The sequence below is a fragment of the Anomalospiza imberbis genome, chromosome 11 (assembly GCF_031753505.1).
Source record: "Anomalospiza imberbis isolate Cuckoo-Finch-1a 21T00152 chromosome 11, ASM3175350v1, whole genome shotgun sequence".
Taxonomy (NCBI): Eukaryota; Metazoa; Chordata; class Aves; order Passeriformes; family Viduidae; genus Anomalospiza; species Anomalospiza imberbis.
Window position 1 is genome coordinate 20,759,446 of NC_089691.1, and position 13,118 is coordinate 20,772,563.

A 13,118-nucleotide genomic window follows, 5' to 3' on the forward strand; every position below is an offset into this window, starting at 1 on the left:
TGTGGACCTACTCGGGGGGTAAAAATCCCCAATTCTCAGCCTGCAGAAGGCTGGGGAAGGAGGTGAAACGTGAAACTGGGTGTGTGCAGAGGATGGGAGGAGATGAGAAAGGACCTTTGATTTCTGCATTTTCTATTAAACGCTGCACTTGATAAAGTGCAGAATCTGAAAGGGAGGGTTTGAAGTGTCTCTCCCTTTATAGAACTCAGTGCCAGTCTCTGCTCCTGTGAATCTTTAATCCAGCTTTCCCACTGCTCCAGAGGGAGGGAGAACCCCGTCCCTGAGCCCAGCCTGGATCCAGCAGCACTGATTTGGGTTTGCTTGGGCTGAGGGAAGCACTGAAATGTTCAATCCCCCGGATCTGTGTGTCAGGAATGATTATCAGCTCTTTCCCAGCCGAGCTCTGAAGGAAAACTCTCAGGACTGGCAGAGGTGGGAGATGTTCTCCAGCCTGGCCAAGCTCAGGAATTGCCCACCTGGAAGGTGAGGTGGATCAACTAGCTTTTGGGGTCTCTGGGGTGAGAAGGGACACTGACACCACAAATTTAAAAAAAAAAAACAAAAAACAAAAAAAAAAAAAAAAAAAAAAAAAAAAACAAACAAAAAAAACACACCCTAATATTGCAGCACTATAAAATAACTCCTGTTCTGCCATAAAAGTGAGAGCAAAGGGCTTTTTCTCCTTTTTTTTTTTTTTTTTGGCTCATTCAGTGGATCTGCTCATCAGATTTATTCCAAGTGACCCAAAATGAAAGATTTTATAACACAGTTCTGGATTTTCTACTCTGTTACCTGTTGCTGTAGTAACTTTCCAAGAAAAGATATTGAGTGAGGGAGTAGGTTGTTGGTATTATGCCTTAAAAGCATGAAAAAAAAAAAGTTCAGTCTCCAAAGTTTGGCTCCTTCCTCTTGAGATTTCATCCAACTCCCACTGAAGTCAATTAAAATTAGGATTTCTACAGAGTTTAGTGGAGCTGAATTAGGCTCTAGGCAAGGATAGCCTGCAGATGGGTGATGATGAACCTGCAGCTAGGAGAGGGGGAGTGCTTATATCCCTCATACTGGGGGGAAAAGGGATTTAAATATGACTAAGAGGGGCCTGTGCTTGTTCCCAGTTAATGGGAAAATTCATCAATAGTCCCTGAAGCAATGGTGGGGAGCAGACGGGGAGAAACTTCAGAAAATGAAGTCAGCTGGAGCCCCCTGAGAACAGAAATCAGGACAGAAAAGGTCTGGTTCTCTTTTATTGATTAATTAATTCACAGATTGACCTCCTGAAGAATGTCTGTATAGCACAAAGTTGGCTTTAATAGAGTTTTATTTTATTCTATCTTGCACAGAGAATTCAGCTGCATCACCTGCTCCCACGCCTGGAGTCTGGGTTTTGGTTCTATGCCATAAAATATTTTAAAGAAGATTTTGGAGTGAATCCTTTTGGAGTCTTGGCAGGTACAGGGATGCCCTTAGAGGGGGTCAGGGCTTTCTTCAGCTCTGTAATTGCCACCACCAGAATTTGGCAGAGAAATTCCAAACTGCTTTTCCCAATTACTCATTCTTAAAATTATTTCCAGACTCTCTTGGATATGCTCTCCTGGCATGGAAATCTGGGCATCCAAATGTCAGGTTTAAGCACTCGGAGTGGTTTTATTGCCCAGAGGTGCCTTAGTGCAGGTCTGAGTAAGGAGGAAAGCAGGAATTCCAGCTAGCAGGAAAAGCACACTGGGGTACCAGCCCTCAGTGCTTTGGGAAGTCTGGGGAAAGGGGAGATCCAAGGTATTTCTTCCACAGAAATGTGGACAACATTTAATTGAACACAGATTATTTACCTGCAAATTTTCAGAGTCCCCGTCTTGCAGCTTAGAGACCTTCAAAAAACGAGTTGAAATCAGAATTTTGCACACTTTGGTCTGCTTGCCCAGACAGTCTGCAGTCAGCAAAACCTGTTCCTGAGACAGGGAAACAGCCTGTGTATCTCTGCAACACAGATCATGTCATGGCTGCATCCCTTATTTCTGATCCTTCCTGCAGGAAAAGCCCTCCATCTCCAGGTTTCCTTCAGTAAATAGATGCTTTTAAGCACCTCAAAGTCCAAGGGCAGGTAAATGTGCCAAGGTTTTGATCTTGTGGGTGAGCACGTGGACCTGCACACACCTTGTGTAACCCTGAGAATTAATTGCTCCTTCTCCCAGGTTTACTGCAGAGCACGGGAAAGTTTCGCATTATCTGCAGTAAAAGGGAGCCCGTTGCAGGATTTAGCCAAGTATAGAAAGTGTCATTGATTGCTCCCTGGAGATGCATCATTTCTAATGAGAGTCCTAAAATGCTGGAAGCTGATAACATAAAACTCCACAAAACTACTGGAGTTTGCAGACTTATTACCATACTGCTCCCAAGCTGGAGCTGAGGGGGGGAGAGCAACGTAAATAATCTTTTTGGAATGGGGTTGTTGATGGGGGAAATGTGTAAAAATGAAGCTGTTGGCAGAACATTGTTAGCTTATGAATTATGCATTTAATTAAGAGGAGCTAAACTGGTGGATTTGGAAAGTTCTGATTTACTGTGGCTTGTAAAAGACAGGGTGTGAGTCCTGCTCCTGCTGGTGGGTGCAGAGCAGCTGCAGAGAGGGGCTGGCAGGACACCCTGGCTGACCCCACACTGGGGGATCAGCTCTGAACCTGCTCCTCAGTGCTCAAGGCTTGGCCCAAAAGTCTTTCCCAAAAACAGGGAATGGTAAACTCACAAGGATATCTGCTTTTCCAGGGTAGGCTGGTCAGATAAATCAGTTTTAAGTTGCCTGGTCTTATAGATCTACATTATAAAGATTTGCATTGTGGAGCACCATGAGGGAAATGGGGGCAGAGAAGGGGCAGGAAGAGAGAATGGGGCAAGAAGCATGGAAGAGAAGGGGATGCTCATTATCAAATGTGCCATAGGATCAAATTTTAAGTTGTCTCCAAAATACTTTTGTGCAGCTCAGCTTATCCCTCCATTAAAATCCAGTGTTCATGCTCCTTGTAACCAGTTGAATTTTTCCATACTGAGAGTGAAGAAAGGAGCTGTAACACCGGGCAGCAATTTGCCCTCAGGATTTTCAGAGGGAAAGTGCCGTAATCAGGAATTATTTACTAAAGCAGCTTTCCCACACCATTGCAGCACCACCATTCCTGCTTGGAAGCAGGCTAGGCAGGAAAATGAGAAGTAGCAGGGGACAGAAACTGCTGTGACCTCCTGAAGTGGCTTGAAATGAGCTGAAAACTCAAGCAATGCTTACCTGGCTGTTGCCCTGATTTTTAAAAGTGTTAAGTTTTCTTTTATAGTTCTTTTGAAAGTTTTAAAGTTCTCATAAATCTTCTTTAGCCTTCTGATAATGTTTACATATTTGAGAGTCAGAGTTCCCACACAATTTCATGTGTAAATAGAGCAGTTTACATATTTCTCTGTAGGTGGAGAGAAATGATTGATCTTTGGACCAGTGTGGTTGGAGAGGTGGTAATTCCATCTTCCAATCCATGGTCACCTTTGGAATTCTATAAATACCAGATGTTTGAATAAAATTAGATCTTTTCTCTTTTGAACTTACCAAGCTTCTGTGTACTCATTTCATGTCCAATAGCAACACCTGGCCTGTGCTAATTTGTGCCTCCCCAGTGGTTTTCCCTCGTTCTCCCCGGTGGCCCCGCTGGGGTTCCGCTGGGAGGGACGCGTGACATGTGTCTGGTGTTTTCCAGGCTTGTCCTACACGTGGATCTTCAACAATAACACCTTGGATCTTCAGGAAGACAGCCGGCGCTTCGTTTCCCAGGCAACAGGAAACCTGTACCTGGCCAAGGTGGAGCCGTGGGATGTTGGGAATTACACGTGTGCCGTGAGCAGCGCCGAGGCGCAGCGCCAGGTGCGGGGAACCCCCACTGCCCTCACCCTGCGCGGCGATGGTGAGTGCTCAGCGGGGCTTGGCTGCTTCAAAACCCCAACTGCCCCTGCTCCAGATGTGGGGAATTCACCCCCACGGAGGGAAAACTCCCCCAGTGAAGGCTGTGCAGCAGGACGTGACCCCACGGTGACGATGCCTTTTGGGGCTTACCTAAAACCAGAGGCCAGACAGAATTAAGGGAATAAAAAGTGGTTATGTTTATTGAAGGGCCTTCAGGTACATCTAGGTCTAAATGTACATTCAGGTCTAAATGTACCTGACTGAAGCCAGATGAAAAATGTAATGTACCAGATGAAACCCCCAGGGGCTACACCCAAAAATGGATGATGGGTCACAGGTTTTCACACTTTTAGAAGTTCGGTCCATTTGCATATTGGGGGTGAATCTGCCAATTCCAGCTTCAGGTAATGAAGTCATTGGCCCCAAGTTTGCTCCCCCAACTCACTTTTGTTCCCATCTCTCTGGCCCGAGGCAGTGAGGTGTCCTTGACTGCCAGGCCTGGAGAGGAATTGTTGTGTCTGCCCAAAATGGGGAAGCAGCAGCTCACACTGTGTGTGGAGTTTGGAGTTACACTCTAAAGAACTGCAGGGTTACAGATAGATGGAAAATAGAAAAGCTGAACTCCTAAGGCATCAGTGGTGTTTGAGCTGTCAGGGACAGGGATGAGGAGATGAACACGCAAAGAAAGTTCCCAATGTCACTGAACAACAAGAGAATGTCACGTGGCATGTTAATATTTCTCACCTCGTGCTCATGTTGAGGTTTAAATCCAACAAATCTTTCTAAATTTGTCATCTAAGTATAGCTCAGATATCAAATCCAGAGAGCTGCTTCAAATCAAGCTGCCGAGGTGAGAAACTCCCCTGCACACATACAAACCCCTTCTTGGCAACATTTGTAATTAAATGTTCATGGGGAGAAACACAGACCTGGAAATCTGTACACAAAGTTTGTTTTGGGAGTTTGCCCACCTAAATTTCAATATACTCGTGCTGTTTACAAAGCAGTGGCGACAATCAGTGACAAAAGTCTGTGCAGAGTTGGATTTGGAGGATAAACAAAACTCAGTTGTGCATTATGGAATAATAAATAAATAAATAAAGCATGGAGTAATGCTTTCACTGCGAGGCTGTGCTGTTCAATAACATCAGCAGATTACACAAAGCAAAGCTGCACTTCCTCAGCTCCAAAGTTAATAATTTGGCACAAACTCTGATTGCAGATGCCTTAAGATCTTTTCTGATTCCTTTTTTTCTTTTCATCATGCTATTCCTTTTCTCAGACTCCTTCTATCTGTCCCTTTCTCTTCTCCCATTCTCTCTGCTGGCCTTTGGATTGACTCCAGTGCTGGCAGCCCCTGAGGCAACAGTGGAAGTTGCATGTGCAATATTATCCAGCTGCCTGTTAAATATAAAACAAGAATTGGTTCATTTTCTGTGTGGGATCTGGGCAAAGACACTGCAGGAAAATACCTGATTTATGTTCATCCCTATGGCTGGAATGAGTTTCACTGTGAGACACATAAAAGATATTGAAGAAGTTCAGCTAAAAGTTTAGTTTTCTAGATCCATCCCAAACCTGCTGCAAAATTAAATGCCCTAAATTAATACTGGATTATCTGTGATTTATCAGATGTTCAGCCAGACTTTCAAATGTAATAATTCCATCTAATTACATCAGCCTTCCTCAAGTCTGCAACTCGCATTTGGATGTTTTAAAGAAATTTTAAGAGTTTTGCAAGTAGTTTGCACATGGGATTTCCTGATTTTCTTGCACATAGGATCAACGCAGTGCCCTGAGAGTGACTAGTGGCAAAATTGTTGCTTGATAAGGGGTGTGAACCCAAAATTATCTCCAAAACAAGCAGACTTGTAATGTAAAACGTGTATAAAGTGACGCTCTTCAACTCCTAAATGCAGAGAATGGAGAGATTTCACAGAGTTTGCAGCAGAGGGTTGAACTCCACCCAGGAGGTTCAACCTGCTCCACCGTGTGCCACTCGCCACGGGTGGAACGTGAGGCTCTGAAGTGATTCATGCCACCCTTCCTTTCACCCTGAAGTTCTGTTGCATGAGAAGGTCTGGGGCTCAGCTGGAGTGAGCTGTTTTGATGTTCCACAGGTGTGATGGGGGAGTATGAGCCAAAGATTGAGGTGCGTTTTCCAGAAACAACCTACGCAGCCAAGGGCTCCTCTGTCAGACTGGAATGCTTTGCCCTGGGAAAGTAAGAGCTTTGTTTTTATTAAATGTGGGGTTTAACACTGCTCCTTTCACATTAGAATTATTCTGGTCAGAAGGGGATTTGTGAATCTTATGGATTTTTAACCTTGCTTTAATTGTTTCTGTGCCGTGTGTTCCCGAGGAAATGAGAGAGAGCACTGGGCTGCAACTGGGGCTCACGTGGGTGCAGCTCGAAGCAGGAGGAGGGAATGTGGGAAGAGGAGGGAAAACAGGAGCAAAGATTTTCTTTCCTGAGAGTAGTTTTGACTCCGAGATGAGACCTGACTCCAGGTGACAGCGCTCAGCGTTATTCCCCCCTTTCCCCTGATACACATCAAAATAGGAATGGTTTTTGTGCTGGTGTGACATCACAGAATCACAGACTGGTTTGGCTTGGAAGGGACATTAAAGCTCAACCAGTTCATCAAGTTTCAACCCCCTGCCATGGCAGGGACACCTTCCACTGTCCCAGGCTGCTCCAAGCCCCAGTGTCCAGCCTGGCCTTGGACACTGCCAGGGATCCTGGGGCAGCCACAGCTGCTCTGGGCACCTGTGCCAGGGCCTGCCCACCCTCACAGGAATAATTCCTTCCTACTATCCCATATAAACCTACCCTTCTTCAATTTGAGCCCATTCCCTGTGTCCCATCGCTCCATCCCTTGTCCATTGTCTCTCCATGTTTCCTGTAGCCCCTTCAGGCCCTGCAAGGCCACCCTGAGCTCGGCCCAAAGCTTCTCCTGTGCAGGTGAACAATGCCAGCTGTGCCAGCCTTTCCTCCCAGGAGAGCTGTTCCATCCCTCTGCTCCCCCTGGAGCCTCCTCTGGGCTCCCTTGCTAAAAATCAAGGGGGATTCAGGTTATGTTTGAAGAGTATGTGGGATGGATGTCCTGACCCTCCTGTCTCCAAAGCAATGCTGAGGAGCCCTGGGAAGACCCAGCAGCAGCCCTTCCTTCCAAAAATCCATTTTCCTATATTTTCCTGCGTTTTCTTGCACTGCTGTGCCTGTTCCCAGCTGCAGTGGTGGCTCAGGCAGCTGCTCTGCATTCAGGGAGCAGCTAGGGGACTGAATCACTGTAACCAGCCCACAAACTCCAGTCTTTCCACTGAGCATCCTTGGAAAAGCCCAAATAACCCTGAGATTGTTGACCTCTATTTAGTTTAAGTTCACTTTGACAATCCATTTTAAGGCTATAAGCTTTTAAAGTGTTTAGAGCTTTCCCAGAGGTTAAAAGCCTGACTTGCAGACAGCACAAATTAATCAAATGTTCCTCTGGAACCTGGGATGGCAAGTAGAAAAATAAAGCAAATAAAAAGTTAATAAGATTGAAATAGCCTTGCCTTTCAGATGAGATTTCTATACAAACTAATAATACAGCTAATTTTTATTAAAGGCATATGCACTTTTTTGGCCCAAAAGCAGTACCAGACTTTAGCACTCTCGGTAAAGCTGATTTTCTTTCCCAAATACTGTCAAGCTACTTCTCTTTAAATACCTCCTTAATTGTGTGTTAGTCTGTGCAGGCTTTACGTTTCAAGTTGTCATTTCTTATTTCCATCTGTTGCATGGAAAGCATTGAACAATGATAGAGAAAAAAACAGAAAATGAGATGTACAAAGCACTGACATCTTAGTGAAGGGGTAAAGATGGGTCATGTAAATGTAATGAACAGATTTTGCCATTTTAAGAACATCTTAAGGAGTAAAAAGGGGACTGAAAGGACATATGGATAATGAGATCCCTCAGGGAGACCCTTCTATGCAGTGCTTAGGGATGCCTGAGAGGGTTAATGCAGCTTTAATGTAGATTTTCTTCTTCATGTGCAGCTGAAAGCAGTGCTGCCAGACTTCCCTGGAGTTATCCTGCTTAAATACCAGGGATCCACGGCCAAAATCCACTTTGCACATCCTCTCTGGTATCACACTGCTGATGTGCACCCCGTGTTGGAGGTGCTGCTTGGGAGCAGAAGCTCTTGGGTGGTGATGCTGGAAAATTTCTCACAATTTCTCCTCTTAAATTTTATTTTTAGAAGTTCAGTATCTCGCACAGGTTTCAGTCTGTGGGGTTTTTTTCTCTCTAAACAGAGCTTTAAATCACCTTTTCGCCAACATGTCCATCAGTGGAAAAGCTTTCTTTCAGAGCTGGCACTTAGGTGTGAATAAAGCAAGCAAAACAGATTGCAGGTGAAACACTCTTAACTTATTAGATAAGGCCAGATTTCTAGAGGTATGCAGGTGATTAGTAGCATTGTGAAAAGCTGGAAGTTTCCTGCCTCCAACTGTTTGCAATTGCAGGCAGAACCATCTAAACGCAGCAGCACCTTCAGATTCCCAAACTCCACTAAAACCCTGGCCCCTGCTATTGTCTGTTTATGTTAAAATCAATTCAGCACAGCATTTGTTGAGCTGCACCTCTGATCTGCCACGAGCACCGGTGGTTATTATCTCGCTCAGGTTTCAGAACTGCTTTCCCATTATCCATAATTTTCTATATTCACACTGTTAGGCCGCTGGCTCCGACAATGCTGCGGCTGCTGCTGCCTGGGCACTGTGAATAACAGAAATCTTTCATGCTGAAGGCAGATCATAGGCAACCTGCTGGGGTTTTGGGCTGCAAAAGTCTTAAATGAAAGTAGTTTTGTGGTATTTAGAGAAATAGCGTCCCTTTTCTGTGTGGAACAGCAAATCACACCAATTGGGCCTCGCTCAAAAGGCACTTCCACAGTTCAAATGCAGCTAGGAGAGGCCAGGCTCGTGGATGAGTTTAAAACTTGGTTTGAAACGTCTTAAGGATGCCTTTTCTTTAACGTGGGGGAGCCCAAAGTCACCCAAATCTGCTCCTGTGCGGCACCCTGGGGTAGGTGCATTCCACATAGATCTATTGCAAAGCTCTTTTTGCACTTCACATTAAAATATCACTGAGGATTTTTACAAATCATCTACCAGCCCAATAAATTCTTCTTGTTTTGAGGAAAATAAGGGGTTAAATAAGAATTTCTCCCTGCAAAGAGGGTTTGGAGGGATGGATCCCAAATGGACAAAGGATCTCAGGCCAGTCCTTGACTTTGAATCTTATTTTATAGAGCAGACACCACAAACAGAAGATTTTGAAAAGCAAATTAGTGCTCGCTCTGATGGGATTATAAGATAAAGTGCAGCTCTCTGATGAATCTAAACAGGCAAAAAACTGCACCTTATACTTAATCCTTTGAAAGAGGGAAAACTGAAATATGAAATAGTGGCTCCACTATTTCAAATCCTGCAGCCTGTGGCAGTTTAATAGAAGAGATGAGACTTTGTGTTCTGCACCAATATTCATTACGATGACAGTGTTTAATATTATGCCAGGATTAAAAGTCCTGGTTTGGATCAAGCTCTATTAATCATGCCATATATCCAAATTATTGTTCCCTGTCTTTCAGCGGATTGAGCACCATGGAAAGAATTATGTTCAGTTGAGTTACCCTGTGCTGCTTTCTGTGGATTTCTCTCAAAATAACTTTTCTTTTTTTTCTGTTGCACAAATAAGAATAGTCCCTGGAATGAAAATAAGCAAAGTAGTTTCCATGTCTGGTGCACATATTTATTAAACTCTGTCTGTGGTTTATATTTTTCTTCATTCCCTTCTCAAAGAAAGGGAAATAATCAGTTCACAATCCCTGCAGATGGGCTGTTGCCAGCTGAGGTTGTAAAAAGCATATGTGAATAATATAAAACAAGATTTCTTTCACCCCAGAATATTCATTTTTCATGGGAAGTTCCCACCTATTCCTTTAAATGTATTCACAGAAGGGGTTTTTTTCTAGCAGCTCTTGGAATAAGGAGATAATCACACATCTCCAAGGGGGTTCCAAATAACCATTTTTACTAAATTTACATAAAAATCCCAGGCATCACCTCTGGTGTATTCTCAAATTGTTGATGTAGGAAGCTTTAAAAGGGTCAGTTATGGGATTCTGAAATCCCAGATATGGGGTGATCTTGGGCACCACAAGTGAAGTTTCCAGCCCCCCCCTGACCAAAGCAAGGCCTGAATTTGTCCTTTCAGGGATGAGCAGATCCCCTCACACAGCTCAGGCTGTGCCTCAACACCTTGCAGAAAACTGCTGTTTTCAGGTAATCCATCAGGAGGATCCAAAATTAAATGCTTTAATTATGGTGCTCCTCAGATCCTAATTCTCCCTGGTGTCAGCAGTGATGCAGCTTTCAAAGCTCAGCTCGGGCTCATTTGTCTAACGAACCACGGGCTTCATTATCCCAAATGCAGATTGAATTTCCCTTTGAAGGGCCCCCAGATGCACAGGACAAAAGATGAGGCACGGTCCCAATGCATCATCTCTGCTGGAAAAGGTGAAACCTCCCTCATGGTGTGGGTTCTAATTCTGCAGACAAATTAATTTCGCGTTCGCTGTGACAAGAACTTGTCACCAGCCACAAAATATTTTCCATCTCCTTTTCTTTCCCAGTTAGTAACTTATGGTTTTGTGATTCTGCTGCCTGTATGGTGGAATATAAATTAAATTAGTGCTCCTGGATGCTCTGAAGGTTTCAAATAAACTGCAGATTTATGTACTAAGACACTCTCATATTTATGCACTGTTTTCTTGTTTACTCAGGAGAAAGCCAGACTTTGTGTATGAAGTGTAATAAATTTGGGAAGTGCACTCATTGTTTCTTCGTGTACTCCAAAACTTTTTAGGCCCAAGCAGTTAATAATTTTAATCTGGTTATTGGAAAGGATGGAATGACAGAAAGACCCATGAGGGGCAGGGCCACCCCAAAGCTGCAAGGGCAGGCACTGCTCTGTGCAGCAATGACAGGTCCTGGCCTTCCAAGGAATATGAACATGCAAAACAATCCCACAAAAATTCACAAGGCTGTATTTATTGCACTAGGTTTTATACAGGATTACCTACTTCTAAAGGAAAGTTTGACTCCTTTCATCTATTTCTAAATAGATTGTTTGTCCCAAAACCCAATTTAATCAAACTGGTTTTATTTTTTTTTTAACCTTGAAAGGTTTCACATGGCCTGAGTAAGAGTTGCTGTTAGGAGATTTGGTTATAAAGATGGAAACTAGCAGCAGAAAAAAGTGAAACCAGCCAAAAAAATCTCTATTTTGTGCAAAATACAGTGATTGAAGATGCTGGGAATTCTGTAGCAATGAGGCATCGCTGGAGAAATGCAGATATTCTCTAGGAAGGTCCATCCCATGGAATTGGCTGAGTTATGGATCCTGACAGATTCTGCTCCTTTACCTGTAGCTCAGGTGGAGCTGCTGTCCTGACACAGGAATTCCTTCTCCTGATAAAATCCAGGTTCCCTGGCAGGAAAACAAAGTGCAGTTAACTATTTATTGTCTTTAAACATAGTAAAGCTGATGAGCTGCGAGGTTTCTCTGTCCTCCTGCTCAGCTGACACCAGGAGAGAGTGTCCAACACCCTCATGTTTGGCCAAAACTGAGCTGAGCTTGCCTTGAGACATCCCCAAGGATGTGATTAAAAGTCTGTGGTGTGGAGAAGGAGATCAGGAGAATGCCTTCTGCTCAAACCTTGGCCAAGCTGACAGAAGGGGCCTTTTCCCACCTAGCACTGCCTCTGGCCTTGGTGTCAGCACAGAATTCCCTCGTTCATGAACAACCAGAGCTGAGAGCAAACAAATGGCTGAGAGAATACAAAATATGGAGGTGAAGCTCTTTCAGGTGGCAGAATGCATCTAATTATTGCTTTTTTTTTCCTCCCATATGGCTGTTGGTTCCCTTTAATCTCTTTGTTATAAAAACAATAAAATTAAATCCAGAAGAGACGCCTTTAAAGCAAGTAGTTAAACGCTCCTGGCATTCTGCAGGCTGCTGCTGCACAGTTGCTGCTCCCCCAGTGTTGAATATGCAGGAGGATTTGAAGAGCCAGCCGTGCTCTCCTTGCTGTGGCTCAATCCCAGCCAGGCTGGGAAGCTCCCCTGGCTGTTTTTGCTGCCTGGAGCACAGCAGTTGTGAGCCAGGCTCAGTCTCCACTAGAGCTGTGCTCCTTTTAAACAGCCAAAAGTACCTGGCTTTATAATAAATAACTGAATAAATAACTGAAACTAACTGGCTGTAGAGAAATCCTGCAGGAATGCTGGCTTGCAGCATTAGTGTGGAGGAAAGAAGGCTCGAGGGAAATCTCATTGCTCTCTACAAACACCTGAAGGGAGCTGGAGCCAGGTGGGGATGGGCTCTTCTGACATGACAACAGCCTCCAGCTGCACCAGGAGTGGTTTGGGTTGGTTTTTAAGAAAAATTGGTTCATTGAAAAAGCAGAGAAACACTGAAGTTCTGCAGTCACCAGCCCTGGAAGGCTTCAAACCACAAGTAGATGTGGCACCTCCTGGTATGGTTTAGTGAGCAGGTGGAAGGTTGGACTTGATGATCTTGGAGGTCTTTTCCAGCCAGAATGACCCTGTGATAGGTCTCTGGAGGAGACAGCACCTTTTAACAATTCCCTCAGGAAAAACAAACCCTTATAAATTCCCTAGGAAGGAATCGTATGAAACAGCATCTGAAATAGCTTTCGGTCCTGATGGAAAGGACAGCTAATAAAGGTGGTGGTGACTGTGGCTGTGGTCCAGAAAGTTCTGGAATTTTTTAGAATTTTTTTGAACCAAAATGGGGAAACGTAGAATAAAATCTCAGTTTTGCTTTGCAGCCCTTTGACTGGTTCATAATATCTGACATGTCCCAGTCACTCCTGTTTGTAGGAAATTGTTCAGAGAACTCACATTTCTCCCAGCTCCTGGCTCTTCTCACTGAGAGGGAAGTTGTTATCATCACAGACACACAGACTCAAAATGCAGAAATCAGGCCCAAACTTCCTGAATTATTAAGAAATTAATCCATTCTGTATTTTGACTTGATTTCTTTGTTCAATAAACAAGGACTTGAACTTAAATAATTTAAGGTGTGAGCAGTTACAGTCTCTGCTAAAAAGGAATAA

General features: G+C 44.0%; 1 protein-coding gene across 6 annotated transcripts in view; it reads left to right on the forward strand.

The window, feature by feature from the left end:
* The window catches only part of CNTN6 (contactin 6), a 125,974-nt gene that overhangs the window by 70,575 nt on the left and 42,281 nt on the right, over positions 1-13,118 (forward strand). For all 6 annotated transcript variants that reach the window (XM_068202326.1, XM_068202325.1, XM_068202324.1 and 3 more), the window contains 2 exons: positions 3,729-3,932; positions 6,052-6,154. In XM_068202326.1, the coding sequence (XP_068058427.1) occupies positions 3,729-3,932; positions 6,052-6,154 (307 nt within the window). The remainder of the gene's footprint in view (positions 1-3,728; positions 3,933-6,051; positions 6,155-13,118) is intronic.